This window comes from Colius striatus, chromosome 7 (assembly GCF_028858725.1).
Source record: "Colius striatus isolate bColStr4 chromosome 7, bColStr4.1.hap1, whole genome shotgun sequence".
In the NCBI taxonomy this organism is placed as follows: domain Eukaryota; kingdom Metazoa; phylum Chordata; class Aves; order Coliiformes; family Coliidae; genus Colius; species Colius striatus.
The window spans coordinates 21,633,402-21,648,125 of NC_084765.1; the positions used below are offsets into that span (position 1 = coordinate 21,633,402).

The 14,724-nt window shown below is 49.2% G+C and overlaps 1 protein-coding gene and 2 non-coding genes across 3 annotated transcripts in view; all 3 read right to left on the minus strand.

Annotated features, from left to right (window-relative positions):
• The window catches only part of LOC133625824 (olfactory receptor 1P1-like), a 33,001-nt gene extending 18,402 nt beyond the window's left edge, over positions 1–14,599 (minus strand). The window contains 3 exon segments of the mRNA XM_062000408.1: positions 12,803–13,009; positions 13,534–13,602; positions 14,596–14,599. Of these exon segments, the coding sequence (XP_061856392.1) occupies positions 12,803–13,009; positions 13,534–13,602; positions 14,596–14,599 (280 nt within the window).
• On the minus strand, positions 13,632–13,703 carry TRNAM-CAU (transfer RNA methionine (anticodon CAU)). The gene has a single exon. It is a non-coding gene; the product is annotated as a tRNA-Met (tRNA).
• Positions 14,145–14,216, minus strand: TRNAQ-CUG (transfer RNA glutamine (anticodon CUG)). The gene has a single exon. It is a non-coding gene; the product is annotated as a tRNA-Gln (tRNA).
• Positions 14,600–14,724: the final 125 nt, after the last annotated feature.

Here is a 14,724-nt window from a genome sequence, read left to right on the forward strand (position 1 = left end):
TCTGAGATAGTCTTCCTGTCTTCCTGTAGAGTCAGCAGATACAAAAATTAGAGCTGATCGATGCGTGGACCAGCAGATCAGACCATAAAGGGAGCCCAGGGAACCAGTTCAGAGGCTGAACTTCTAGAGATAAAGCTAGGTCTTGTGAATCCTGATTTCAGTACCTTTCCTTTTAGATGGCAAAAGAATGAAGTGGATTAAATATCTCGTCCCACTGGCATCATGGAGCACCTGATAGTAACGTTCCCTCTGTCCTTTCTCACTCTTTATGCTTGTGCCTTTCCTCTCTGACTGGCACATCCTGCCCTTTCTGGAACATGTTTTTACAGAGATGCCACCAACTTGGCTGATGGGCCCAGCTCTACCCCTGGCCCCTTCCCAAAAGTGGTCACCTTGCAACTCTTCCTACTAAAACCTGGACATGTATACTCAATACTGTTAGAAAGAACAGTGATCTAAGAGATCATAGTTATCTTTCTAAGTTTATGACTTAAACCTACAATCTTTCTACAGCCTTGGAAACAAATGAGCACCTCCAAAGAGTGACTCGATCATCCTGACTCAGTCACGTATCTGGGAATCAGCCAGATCACATGGCAGGGGTGTTTGTGACTTTCTGCTGTCTTCCAAGGAGCTCCACGTTCCTGGCAATGTAATGCTTTCTTTCTCAGGCGGCTAAACTTAACAGAAAAGGTGGCCACCACTGGTGTCTGCGGTGCCCAGGTTCCTTCTGATCCCCAAATAATTGGTGAGGGGACAGTGGCACTATCAATACATCTAGAATGAGGAGCTCCCTATCTCTGTCTACAAGGAAGCCAAAGCATCTGCCACAGGCTGCATTACAAACTTTTAGCTGGTAAATTTGTGGGAAGTTTGACCCATGATGTCCTGTCATATAGAGTAAAATCACATTACTTTAGACACGTCACTTTACTTTAGACGTGTAAGCAACGCCTAAAAGTCTAATTCACACCATCGATATTCAAATGAGATGGATGTTCTCTTCTTAGCAAAGCTAAGCTTCAAAGGTAGCACTAACTACTGTCATGAAAACAGTCAAACCACAACAGTGGTACAGATGTCTCCATCATCTTTCTCCCAAGGGAAGCACCACCAGCACTCACACAAGTGGCTCCTAAGGAAGGGGTACACGATATCTGGAGTTGTAGTGCAGCCTGGTTCTCACCCACACTGCCACAAGATCCCTCTGGCATGGGCAGACAGAGCACAAACATCCCATGACACAAGAATAGCACTGGGAGACCCAGAACATCTTTATAAGGTAGTCAGTCATTCTCCTGTGCCTTAGGAGAAACATATGCGCTTTCAGAGCAGAAGGCAGCACAGGAGGAGCAATAAGAGAGGGGTCTAAAGGACAGCTAAATTGCAGAATCCCGGGAGAATTAATTATGTAAACATCACACTAAATCTTGGCAAAGGCAAAAACTAAAATGTAATATAAAATTTAAAAAATTCTTTTCCATGCATCATTGTAAAGATCCACTATTCCATTTAATTCTTGAATTCAATCTCTATGTCTTGATAACTCCTTTAAAACTCCAACTCCTAAACCATTTCAGCAATATTTTTCATGAAAAAACATTGTCTTATCTCAGTTTCAATCATCGTTGGTATGCCTCAGGAACAAGACACTTTTCTTCTTTTCTACATATGGATGATTACGTCACTTTTGGTTCAGTGGCCTGGATTTTTTCCCCATGCCTCAGAGGCATACCTTCTTAATTTTTGTTCTCTGTATACATATTTATATAGTTACACTCCTTTGCAGATCATCCAGCTGCACCAGCATGGGCAAGGGTGTTCAAAACTGCCTTCACCTAAACTATGACGTTAGCTTGTGGTCATATCAGATAATTTTCTGAAACCAGACAGTCTTCACACCAGTTTTCTTCTATTCTGCATGTTGGGTGACCCGCTGGATTTATAAGGTAGGGAAATTTTAGGTGTGGAGAGGATTGCCTATGCGGTTTGTTCAGTTTGTTCAATGTCTGGCCACTTGAGAAATTTTGGGACATTCGGAAAAAGCTGTGACTGGCATAAAAAACCACGTCAGTAACTGCCGAGCCTTTCGGTCCAGCACATGGGCAATTTTTTCCACGGAAAAACACAGAAAGTCAGAAATGAACCTTCTCATCAGTTCCTCATTTCCTTTCTTCCCAAACCTGCACACTCTCCTTTGTCAGGTTTACCTCCACGGCAGCCATTTACAGCTCACATCACACTGGGAGATGCAACATGGGTTCTGTAGGCTGTCTTCTCTTTTCATTGTCTCTATATGGAAGCCAAGAGGATGATCTTCCCAAACGTTTGCTTTGCCTTTAATAAATCCCCATACCTAAGGGAGCCAAGAAGTCTCTTGTGATACTATATGCTCTTGGGTATGAACAATAAAAAAAATCTCCTTTTATTAATGGAAATTTTAAGTATTTTATCAACTGGGTAGAACTTTCCCAATAACATTCTTGATTAAAATTTATAATATGTTAATACTGCACTGAAATTTACTAATAAATTTTGCTTTCTCCATTCTCCACACATATGATTTCCAAGAATATTCCATTTTCTAAAGGCAACTAGATACCCAATGAACGTACTGCAAGCTGGGTATCTGCTATACCAGCACCCCATGGTGAAAGACATGATCTGAAACTGTGGTACCAATAACCCTTCCCAAACCCTTAAAAGCCATTCCATATACCGAAATATTAGTAAATGGCAAGAACTAATGAGAAATGGTTGCATTATGATCGCTAGATATTAATTTAGTTGATGTATCTCACATAGACAATTTCAAATTTGATGAATTTTAAGATTCTGAGATCTTTTTTTCAGTGTGTGTCAGAAGTAGATGAATCCAATGTACTAAAAGAGCTAGGAAATTCCTGCAGTCCTGGACAGAAGAGTTGAACAGCTGTTTCTTGCTCTTGTTGTCAGGTCCTGCTAGCAGTGAGGCTAAGCATCAGATTCCCACGGGCACATGCACATATGTGCTGAGCCACAAATGAATCAACATGGACACATGGACACTATCATTAGAGGTTCCCCCATGACACAGTATCTCTGCTAATAGAAAATCCCCTTCATGGATTTCTGTGTCTACTAGACCTTTTGTCTTCCCAGTTTTAGTCTCCCAATACCTTGGTCTTTTCAATGTCTGACATCCAGAGTCGCAATCTGTCCAGGAGCTGGAGCTGGGACTTAGGATACCCACTGTTTTCAGTATCTTTCACCTTGACACCATGTACTCCAGTATCTTGCTCCCTGACACCAGTCTGTCCCTTTGGGGAGCCCAAAACTGGACAAAGTACTCCAGATGAGGTCTCACCAGGACAGAGTAGAGGGGCAACAGAACCTCCTTCAACCTGCTGGACACACTCTTTTTTATGCAATCCAAGGTGCCATTGGCTGCCTTGGCCACGAGGGCACATTTCTGGCTCATGGTTAGTTTATTATCAACCAGGACTCCCAGGCATCTCTGCAGAGCTGCTCCCCAGCAGGTGAATCACTAGCCTGTACTGGTGCATGGAGTTGTTCCTCCCCAGGTGCAGGACTCTGCACTTGTCCTTGTTGAATCTCATGAGGTTCCTCTCTGCCAAAGCACTGCTCTTCTTCCTGTCACAACACTCTCAGGTGAAGAGTCCTTCCCCATATTTACTCTAGAAACATTTTAAGCACTGGAAGGCTACATGAAGCTGTCCTGGATGCCTCTCATGTTCAGGATGAAAACTCCACTCTCTCAAAATTTCTTCACAGGGGAGGTGCACCACCTGGCTCATCATCAGCCCATGTGTTTGAAAAACTGGAGTCCTTTTGCTAAACACACTGATCCACATGAGATCACACAGGTGTTGAGTGGAGGGGAAAATCATCTCCCTGGAATCTTTTTCTTGCCCGCTTCTGTACTGTGTTGAGCTTCACACACAACTGGTGGTAAGCTCAGGAGGAAGGACAAGTGCTCTTCCTCAAACAGCACATTGCTAACTGAGGGCAGAGGAGGAAAAAGCACCACGAGACTCCAGCTGCGCTGCACAAAGTCTTTAATAAGTAGAAAGAAATGCAGTGGCAAAGAACAGAGCATCAGAAACACATCTAGAGGGTTCTGGGAGGCACAGAGTATGGCCTATTGCACAAGGCCAAGCTCCTCCTGCAGCGTGGACGCAAGTGAGATGAGAACACGCAGCCCATCGGGAAGCCATGGCCAGGCTCTGGCTGCGTGCTCTCCATCCTCGTTCCCGCTCCAAAGGGAGGATCCGTTGGCTTCAGCAGTTCCGACCGCAGCGAGGGGGAGGCAGACACAGCCCCAACCCCCCCAGGCCAAGGGAGCCCCCAGAAGAGATGGGAACCCCCCCGGTGCTGAGGGAGCTGCCCACAGCGGCGGACAGAGAGGATCCCACAGCTGTGTTCTGAGGGAAAGAGGTGAGGATGGGGCCCGGCAGAGTCACCACCACCGGGGAGGCCTCAATGAGCACCGTTGAGTCACCACAGCGGGCGACACAGGGCTCAGTGCAGCTGCTGGCCAGGGGGGTTGGGCCAGAGGAGCCGCAGGGGCTGGGAGGACAGGGTCTGCAGCAAGACATCTCTGGCTGAGGCAGGCAAGGCTGAAACACAGAGCACAGAGGAATCACATGCCAACATCAGCTGACTCTTTGCCTCAGCTCTCTCTGAAGAGAACTTTGGTTGCCCTCCATCTCCCATTCCAGTTCCCTGTCCAGTCAAGGGCTGCAACTGATCTTGGTAACACACAGAACAGGTATGTCATGTCAATGTTTAGCTAGTTTTGAAGAACAGGGAGCAAAGATGTGCCAAAGTGGCTGGAGAATACACCAGGATCTGCTCCTGCTTTGCCTGGTGTCACAGCACAGATGAAGATTAATTTAGTGATCCCAGCATCAACAGGCTGAGATGAACAAATGCCAAAGAAATCACCTCTGAAAAACTTCCACTGTGCCTACAGCTCCCACAACACTCACGTGTGCTCTGAGTTTTGCAACACAGGAACCCTGACCCACTGCTGGGCTCAGACCCAGGACCGTGGGATTAAAGCACCCATGGAAAGACTGATCATACCCCATCTCCTGAACAAGCATTGCTGCGCTTGAAGGGGTTCTGAATGAACTCAGATATTTTGTTAGAGAGCAGGTGCCTGAGGCAGAAATTCTGTTGGGCAGAGCTGTGTGCAGCTGAGGCCATTGATCCCCTTTGCTGGAAAGAACCCCCCACATCTCAGCTCTCCCCACCCTGCCCCATCAAAAGGGAAAGAGGACACAGCCCTGGCGCATTTCCATTGCAGGGCCCAGCTGTGGCAGCCCAAGCACCAAGAAGCGTAGCCACCATGACAGCAGCTCAACCCACAGAGAGAGATGGAGCAGACTCATGCTTACCTTGTTCCTGGAGGAACGGGAGGCAAGAGAGGAGGATGCAGAGCCTGGAGCAGCACAGCCTTTTATGCTGTGTCCCAGAGCCCTGAGGCATCACAAACATTCCTTGCTCATGAAGCACCTCGACACTGAGCAGTTGCTGCTTGCTGAGGCCTCACTGGTGATTAAGCCCTTTCCTTTTGCATCTGAAGTGTGTGTTCCAGTTTCATACCACTTGCAATCACAGAACGAATCAGAGAATGATTTTTGGTTTTAAGGGAACTTAAAGATCCTTCAGTTTGAACCCGCCAGCCACAGACAGCGATGTCTTACACCTGATCCAGTGTCTTAGAGTACCATCCAGCTAGGCTTGGGATATTTTAAAAATGTGGCTTCCACACATCCAGACACAAGAAGGACTTTCTGCCTACGATCTAAGCCATATCTACACTCTTTCAGTTAGAAAACATTGTTTTTCTTCCTATCACTACACTCTCGGACGAAGACTACTTTCTCATCTTTATTGTAGTACTGTAAGTTTGCTTAAAGCCCTCCCAAGAGCCTCCAGCTCTCATTGCGTTTTTCAGTCACTGATAGCCCTTTCCTGCAGAGCTGCTCTCAACCCTCTCATGCCCCAACCTGTGCCTGTGTTTGGGATTGCTCTAACTCGGGAACAAGACCTTTGCCCTTGGTCTTGTTGCATTTCCTGAGGTTTGCTTAGGCTCACCCCTCTTGGCTGTCAGGGTCCCTCTGGATGCCATCTCCTCATGCCAGAGTATCAACCACACCACTCAGCTTGATGTCATCCACACTCTTGCTGCACTGTCCATGTCCCTGACAGGGATGTCAAACAACACTGGTGCCTGTACAGAGCACTGAGGGAAAATGTTCATCGCTCGTTTCCACACAGAAATCAAAATGTCTTTTGAGAGTGACCATCCAGCAATTTCCTTATCCTGCGGATGGTCCTTCGTCAATCCATGCTTCTCCAGTTTAGAGACAAGGATGTTGTGTGGGACAGTACCAAATGCTTCTGATAAGTAGATGACGACCATCGCTCTTCCCTTATCCGCTATATTACAATTCTGTCAGAGAAAGCAAGTAAGTCTGTCAGGCACCACTTGTCCTAAGTTGAAGCTATGTTGTCCGTTCACCAATCACCTCTGTTTTCCATGTGTACTAGCAGAGTTTCCAGGAAGATCTCTCCATGAACTCGCTGGGTGCAGAGGGGATACTCCCCAGCCTGTAGTTACCCAGGTCTTCCATCTTTCCCTTTGTAAAAGCAAGGGCTTTGTTTCCCCATTGCCCGTCCCTGGGAATGTCACAGGTCTGCCAGAGCTTCTCAGATTCAATGGCTAGTGGCTTTGCAACTTCTTCTGACAGCTGCTTCCAAAGCATCGGATGCATCTCATCAGGCCCAACAGGCAAGTGCACCTTCCTGTTCCTTAGATGGTCATGACCTCGATCTTCTTCTACAGTGGGCAGTTCCTGCTGTGCCTTGTCTTTCCTGATCCCCTTCTTGCTCTCCCAGGCCACATCCCCATAGCTGCCCCTGGATGTGTGTCCCTGCCTCCACAGCCTGTGCATTTGGCTTTGTGTTTTAGTTTGACTAAATGGTCTAGACCTCACCAAGCTGGCCTCCAGCCTCCCCTCGCGACCTCTTGCATGTCAGGACCACGAGCTTCTTGCTCCCTAAGAGAACAGAAACTTATACAGAAACTTTTGTCTCCCAGCTCTCCTTTTCTCCTTTATCTCTGGGGAGTTTCCCAAGGGATCACACGGAAAAGTTTGCTTTTCTTGTGTTTAGGAGCCTGCCTCTCCTTTTTTGCCCTATACCCTTCAGGACTGGGAAGTCCATGAGGGCATGATCACTGCAGCCCAGCCTACCTCCAAGCTTAGCCCTTATGTAAGTTTTTTGCCTCGGTAAACAACAGGTCCAGCAGTGCCTCTGTTTGGGCTCCCAGTCCAAACCATCTCTCCTCAATGCATTCCCTTGGTCTCCTGAAGTGCTTGTAGCTTACTGTGCCACTTTTCCTGCACACGTCCACGTTGCTGAAGTGGCCTGTCAGGATCAGTGTGATGCTTCCTAACGTCAAACTCATTTGTCCACGTGTCCGCTTCATACGGCCATTTACCTCAGAGGGAAACTCATACTCAGTGCAATGATATTTCCAGTGGGTTGGTGCTGTAGGGATTGTCTTTGTACATTGCCCTCTTCATGGCCACCAGTCTCAGTCAAATTGAGCCACGAGGGAGTGCTCATGTAAGCTCTCAAGTGCAAGTATTCAGGTCACTCTGGGAGACCTCTCTCCACAGGTGACAGCAGACACACAGAAGACAGTGGGAAAGTTCAGGTAGAACATCGAGGCTGCACAGCCTCATCCTGGAGAGGACACACAGACCTTTATGCATTTGGTAAAGCTCAACAAGAAGGAAAGACCATGAGGGGTTGGTGGGAATCCCCATCCCTCCTCAGTGAGGGCCATGAGAAACTTGCTTATGTTGAATCAGACTCTAGCATGGCCTGGGATTGAGATCAAAGAGATGCCCGTGTCCTTCTCTGAAAGAGACCCATGCCAAATTTGACCTGTTTGGCTCAGCAAGCTGAGCCCAGCGGCCAAGGGCCTGGATGGCCTGCTTTTGAGGAGAGGCACAGGGCAGGGAGACAAAACTCACAGCCCTTTCTCCTGGGGCAGGGATGGAGTGATCCATTTCAAACTACAAAAGGGCACTGGATCTGTGTCACAGAGCACCTGAGAGTCATCATGATGTGGAAGAGTTGGGAAAAACCCTGAACTCCAGGCCAACGTGAGTCACTCTGCTGTGGGCTTCACTGGACATGGTGTCCTGGCCCGAGGCGTGCTGGCGATTCACGCGTGCATAGCCCTGAAGTGCCACTTTCGTCACGGGCATTTCCACACAATTTATCACCATTCCTGAAGCAACCGGTGTTTCTATGGAATCTCCTGCATCTGCAGGCTGGCAAGTCAGTGTCTTTTGGTGGCTACTGACGGTCCTGTGTGACTCAGAATAATGTTGTTTTGAGGGAATCTCTGGATTTCCTCTGCTTCTGTCGCCTCCTACAAGCAGCTCAATCTTCCCAGTTCTCTCAGCAGCCTCATCAGATACCCCCAGGTCTTGTCCCATTGACTTCTACACACTGCCATTGTCAGAGAGGCAACTGTCTCTCGGGCACCTCTTCCAGAGATCACTCATGCAGCCCGTCCTTCCCTTCTTTTCCTAAAAAGTGATTCCTTTCTTGTTCTTGTTACCTCTCACCCATTGCAGGTGAGAGGAGATGGAGAATCAGACTCCATCCCTTCCAAAACCTCCTGTAGATGGTGGGAGACAGTAGTTCCATACCCTGCTCCCCACCTTGCCTCCTCTCTGCCAGGATCCTCAATCCTAGTGCCCTCGGCCTCACCCAATACAGCATGTGCTCCACCTGGTCCTCTGCCACTTCCTCTCTCCATGGAAGACCATCACCCCCTCTCCAGCTGTGGAGCACAATCCAACTTCTTGGCGCAGACAGATCAAACATAGAGCTAGGTGTGTTGACAAAGCAGGATTAAGAAACTCACCTGAGAATGATACAGAGAAAGGGGCATACTTGAGGTGTCACTCTACAGACCACACGTAATCCATTCAGCCCATCACCAGACCATACCCCATAACACCGGGATCTGCTCCCCAGTGCTGGCACCCTCACAGCAACCTCCTGGCAGAGCACAGGGGGTTCAGTTCAGCCCTGGGAGAGCTGCACAAGACACAGTGAGCTCTGCGATGCTGGCTGTGTTCAGAAGGGAAGAGGGCAAGGCCCAGTGCTTCCTGAGGACACTGAGAAGTTTGGTCTGCTCAGAGCAGGAGGTTGCCACAGAAGACATCAAGAGGTCGTTTAGAACTTTCATTCTTCGGGGCTAATGCAGAGTGAGTCATGTTTGCCTGCAGTTCAGGGTTTTTCCCAACACTTCCACCTCTTGATAGCTTCCAAGGGCTAAACATTGATATGATATGCCTGTTCTGTGTGTTACCAAGATCAGTTGCAGCCCTTGTCTGGACAGGGAACTGGAATGGGAGATGGAGGGCAACCAAAGTTCTCTTCAGAGAGAGCTGAGGCAAAGAGACAGCTGATGTTGGCATGTGATTCCTCTGTGCTCTGTGTTTCAGCCTTGCCTGCCTCAGCCAGAGATGTCTTGCTGCAGACCCTGTCCTCCCAGCCCCTGCGGCTCCTCTGGCCCAACCCCCCTGGCCAGCAGCTGCACTGAGCCCTGTGTCGCCCGCTGTGGTGACTCAACGGTGCTCATTGAGGCCTCCCCGGTGGTGGTGACCCTGCCGGGCCCCATCCTCACCTCTTTCCCTCAGAACACAGCCGTGGGATCCTCTCTGTCCGCTGCTGTGGGCAGCTCCCTCAGCACCGGCGGGGTTCCCATCTCTTCTGGGGGCTCCCTTGGCCTGGGGGGGTTGGGGCTGTGTCTGCCTCCCCCTCGCTGCGGTCGGAACTGCTGAAGCCAACGGATCCTCCCTTTGGAGCAGGAACGAGGATGGAGAGCACGCAGCCAGAGCCTGGCTTCCCGATGGGCTGCGTGTCCTCATCTCACTTGTGTCCACGCTTCAGGAGGAGCTTGGCCTTGTGCAATAGGCCATGCTCTGTGCCTCCCAGAACCCTCTAGATGTGTTTCTGATGCTCTGTTCTTTGCCACTGCATTTCTTTCTACTTATTGAAGACTTTGTGCAGCGCAGCTGGAGTCTCCTGGTGCTTTTTCCTCCTCTGCCCTCAGTTAGCAATGTGCTGTTCGAGGAAGAGCACTGGCATTCCTCCTGAGGTGGATTGTTTGAAGCTTAACGCATGAAAAATACAGAAATGGTCAAGAAAAAGATTCCAGAGCCTCAGGGAAATGGAGCACAAGTCTGTAACATGCTCATCATGGCCTTGTAATGGTTCTTATGTGAGCCTTTTCTGTCCCACCTCTTAAAGCACTCAAAAACTGTATGTCCCAAGTAACCCCTGGCAGAGGACAGAAGCAGCTTATGCATTGGACTACGATGACAACGCGTCCTGCAGTGGCAGGAAAACGTGGACACGTGTGCTCAGCTGAGTGTTGCAGGGAGCCTTCAGAAACAGCTGGCACAAGTTGCCCAAATCTGAGCCCGAGTCCCGGCCTGTGGCAGTAAGGTTTGTGCCTCTTTTCCTTTTGCTGTTTGTCCCCTGCTACCTGCAGATAGTCTGGGGGCAAAAGCACCCGAGCTGCTCAGCAGTAAAGCACGGCCTTCTACATGCAATTGTGCAGCCAAGGACAAAGGAATATCCAGGGTCACAGATGATGCATTTCTCCCCTCACTGCTGTGAGTCTCTGTTATACTCAGGCAGATCAATGTGACAACTTCCAGCAGAGCCTGGCCCTGAACATCCCCGGAAGGCCACTATCCTTGCACAGGGCCTGTGATGCACAGGGCAGGGAGGGCTGCAGCACGTAGTTGTGACCTAGTGTTGAAACTGATGGACTAGAAATCCATCCCTGGGCAGGTTTGAATCCTGCCAACTACAGGGCATAGTTGCTTTTTGGGCTGCCTATGGTTGGCCATGCTGCAGCCCTGTGCAGAATGTGAACCATGAAAAGTGGTCCGCTGCTGTTGGTTCTTGAGCAGCAGCAGACATTCCAAGCAGCATAACTCCACCAACTGTTTTCCAGAGATATCCTTCAGGGATAAAGGTGATGGGAAAACACCTCATAGTTCAGAGATCTCAATAGCATTCACAGTGTTCCTTTGCCTGCAGGGATCATGAAGGCAGGGTGGTGAGCAACAGCCAGATCAAGGTGAGATAAAGAGCCTCACCAAGATACTCTATAAGGTCAGGTTGCCCAGAGCCTTCCTGGGATGCCTTGCAGTGTTTCAGACAGAACACTCCCCAGTCAAGCTGATGCAGCCCTTCCTGGGCTGACTGGACTGTGTGTGCTGACTCCAGGACATGCAGCAATATTGGCAGGAGGGACATTGACTCAGCAATGGACTGGGGGGTTCTCTGACTCCCTGTTAACATCTCGTAGTTGGATGGGCAGCCACTGCCTGTCAGGGAGCAACAGAGCCATTGTGAAAAGCAAGGTGTTTACTGCTATGCACTATGTTAGACATCCTAACACTGCCCAGGACTAAAGTCTTTTACCTCATGATCAATGTCACCTGAAGACCCAACGTACACTGGCTCTCACAGGCTGAGAAAACCACTATCTGCTCGTGGCAGATTTGAGGTCAGGAATAGGTTAGATAAGGCCAATTCTAGTTCCACAATGGCCGCAGTACAGCTGAGCCATCACCACAGTGTGTGGCCCCTCAAGGAAAATGTATTCCAGAAAGAGCAGAAAACATCAAGGAGAGAGAGGTGGAATGAGCAGAGGGAGTATGAAAGAGCAGAGGGAAGATGCATCCTGCTTGGGTAGATGAAGGAGTCTAGTGTGAAAGATTGAAGTGAAGCCTGGAGCAGGGAGAGGAAGGTGCTGGTTTATGTTTGTGTTGTTTGTTTTTCACAATGTAAATTCATTTTAATTAGGAAAATATTAATTATCCCCAAGTCAAGGCTGGTTTGCCCACAACAGTTTTGGCTAAGCCATATTGCCCTGTTTATCTTGACTCATGGGACTTCTCATACTGTTTTCAATGCTCAGACTGTGTTACCTCAGTGTTGTGTCACACCCCCAGGAGCTTTGGTGGTACTGCCTTCCAGGCAGTTGACCCAGGCTTGATTCCCAGCCAGTTCAGGTAAATATTTCACTGCCCTTGCCCCACAGTGCCTTGCCTACTTGCCAAAAAGAGTCAGGGAGAGGTTGCTGGGAAGCATTCAGAGATTCTCAAGAGTGTGTAAGCCCTGGAGCAGGTACTCAGGTATCTTTGGCATTCTCCATGGCTGGCTACCACACTTTGACTTTTAAAGGGTCTCAGGCACTGAGCTGCCTGCAACTCTAGCTTTGGGGCTGGTGGAGCTCTGAGTAGCCATTTGCACCAGTGACTTCAAAGTCTGTGATGCCCTGGAGTCTATCTCCTTCCACGAAGGAACAAGTCCCAGAGACAATTGTGCCCTCCTTCCTCTGCATCATGGGTGCTAAATGAGCTCTTCTCCACTGGAAGTGGAGCTCAGTCCTTGCTCAGCACGAGTGAGCATCTCCTGTCCTTTTGGCCTGACTCTCCAGCCCCCTTCCCACACCCTGACTCCTGGAGACCAGCACAGCATTGCCCCAGGGCTTGGTGTGACTCAGGCGTCCTTGCCCAATCTTCCCCTGCAGCAGGGCCAGGCGAAGGCTGGCTGAGGTGGGTTGGCTGTGGCAGCTGCAGTGGCAGCAGGGAAGTAGCAGTGGGTCAGGATGGCTGAGCAGTCTAAGGCACTGCATTCAGGTTGCAGTCTCCCTGGGAGATGTGGGTTCAAATCCCACTTCCGACAACCTCTTCTCTCTTGGTGGCCTCCACCAAGCCTTGTCTCTCTTGACCTTCTTTCTCTCTTAAGTGGAGGCCCCTTGCTCTCTCCTCTGGGGCTCTACTCACCCCTATGACCAGACCAGGTCTGTCTGCAGTCCCAGATGCTGGAGAAGGAGAGATGGAGAACATGCCCATGCTGCTGCTGCCAGTAGCAGCTGGGTAGGCTAAGAACATGGAGGGAACGGAGTGATCTTTTGGAAATTCTTCAAATCACTAACAAAGACAGCTCCAAAATGAGAAAGAGTAGTGCAGAGATTAAGGCAAGTCTCTCTCCAGGGATCTCCTCTTCAGATCCCCCATAGTCATGTCCCTTTATAACTCTTATAGAGCCTCAGGCTTCCTAAAACTTTCTATCTGGGCTCAGTTTGAGAAATTAATAACATCCTGCTAACAAGAATATCAGTGTCTAGGAGATTATCAAAGACATGCCTATGTCCTTCCCTGAAAGACTCCTGGCCAAGATGCACCTGTTTTGCTCAGCAAGTTCAGTTTGAATGGCCTCCATTTGACAAGAGACACAGGGCCCAGAAGCAAAACTCACGACATTTTCCTCTGAGATAGGCTTGTTAGTAGGGCAGAACTCTTTGGAAACCAAAAGATATTCCCCACAGAGTTATTGACAGTGGAATCAGCACAAGCAATATATCTGTGGATGGGCCATCACCGACAGAGCCAGTGACAGCCTCACAGTCAACATCCAAGTGATCCTCTGGTTTCCGGTCCATCAGGTAGTCAGGGAGCAAGAGAGAGGCAGTGTCTGTCAGGTGCAGGGAAAAAGAAATGAGTTAGCAGAGGATGGTTTCGATCCATCGACCTCTGGGTTATGGGCCCAGCACGCTTCCGCTGCGCCACTCTGCTCTGGCAGTGCCTCAGCCAGGCCCTCCCACAGCCCGGCCTGATGCTCCCTGGCACTGCTGGCACCAGCTCACACCGTGCTCATGCCGCTTTCCCTGCCTCTTCCCTGTGACACCCTTTACATATTTGTAAACATTAATGAGGTCACCCCTTAGTCTCAAATAGACACTTTACTTGAAGGAGGTGAAGGTTTTCAAATCTCAGATTGTGGGGTTGATTAAAGAAAGAACGGAACATTCTTTGCAGTGTTGACGGTCAAAAGAGAGTGGGGAGGCTGCAAAGGTTTGCAGGACAGCAAGCAGGAGAAGGGGCACTGATATCTCTGTAACGGCTGTAAGCACAGGACAGGAAGGAAGATGGGAGTGTGTTTAAACATTTGTCCCAAGAGCAGGACTGTTGAAGTGTAAGCATGCTGAGGAAAGCCCAGTGGGAGCCAAAAGGCTGAGGTCCCACTGAGATTTGAACTCAGATTGCTGGATTCAGAGTCCAGAGTGCTCACCATTACACCATGGGACCTCCTGCATGGGAACTTTCTTTCTCCTCTGATCACCCCAGCTGAACCCTATGTTTCTGCATGGATCTTCATCCCCCTGGCCAGTAACCAGAGCAGCCTTCCTGCAAGGCCACCTTGGCACTCTCTACTCACACACCCTGCCAAGGGACTGGCTGAGCTCTTTGCACAAGCCTGGCTTGCCCTCTGTTCTCAAGACCCAGCTTATAAACTGTGACATTTGTTTTTGCAGTAGAATGTCCTCCATGAGATGTTTCACAGAGTATGTTCATAGCCCCACAATCCACAGCTCAATGTTCCCACTTGTGGTCTCTGCTGCTGTCATCTACATCTTGCAGTCACACTGCCTCTATTGAGATCTGAAAACTTCGTTCCACTCCATACCCATCCCCGGACATATTCCCATAACTTTTTTGAGAGAAGTGCCAATATGGTTTTGCTTAGGAATATTTTATGTGCACACTTAACATTAATTAACTCTTGTTAGATCTGAAAGGATAACTCAATAGACAT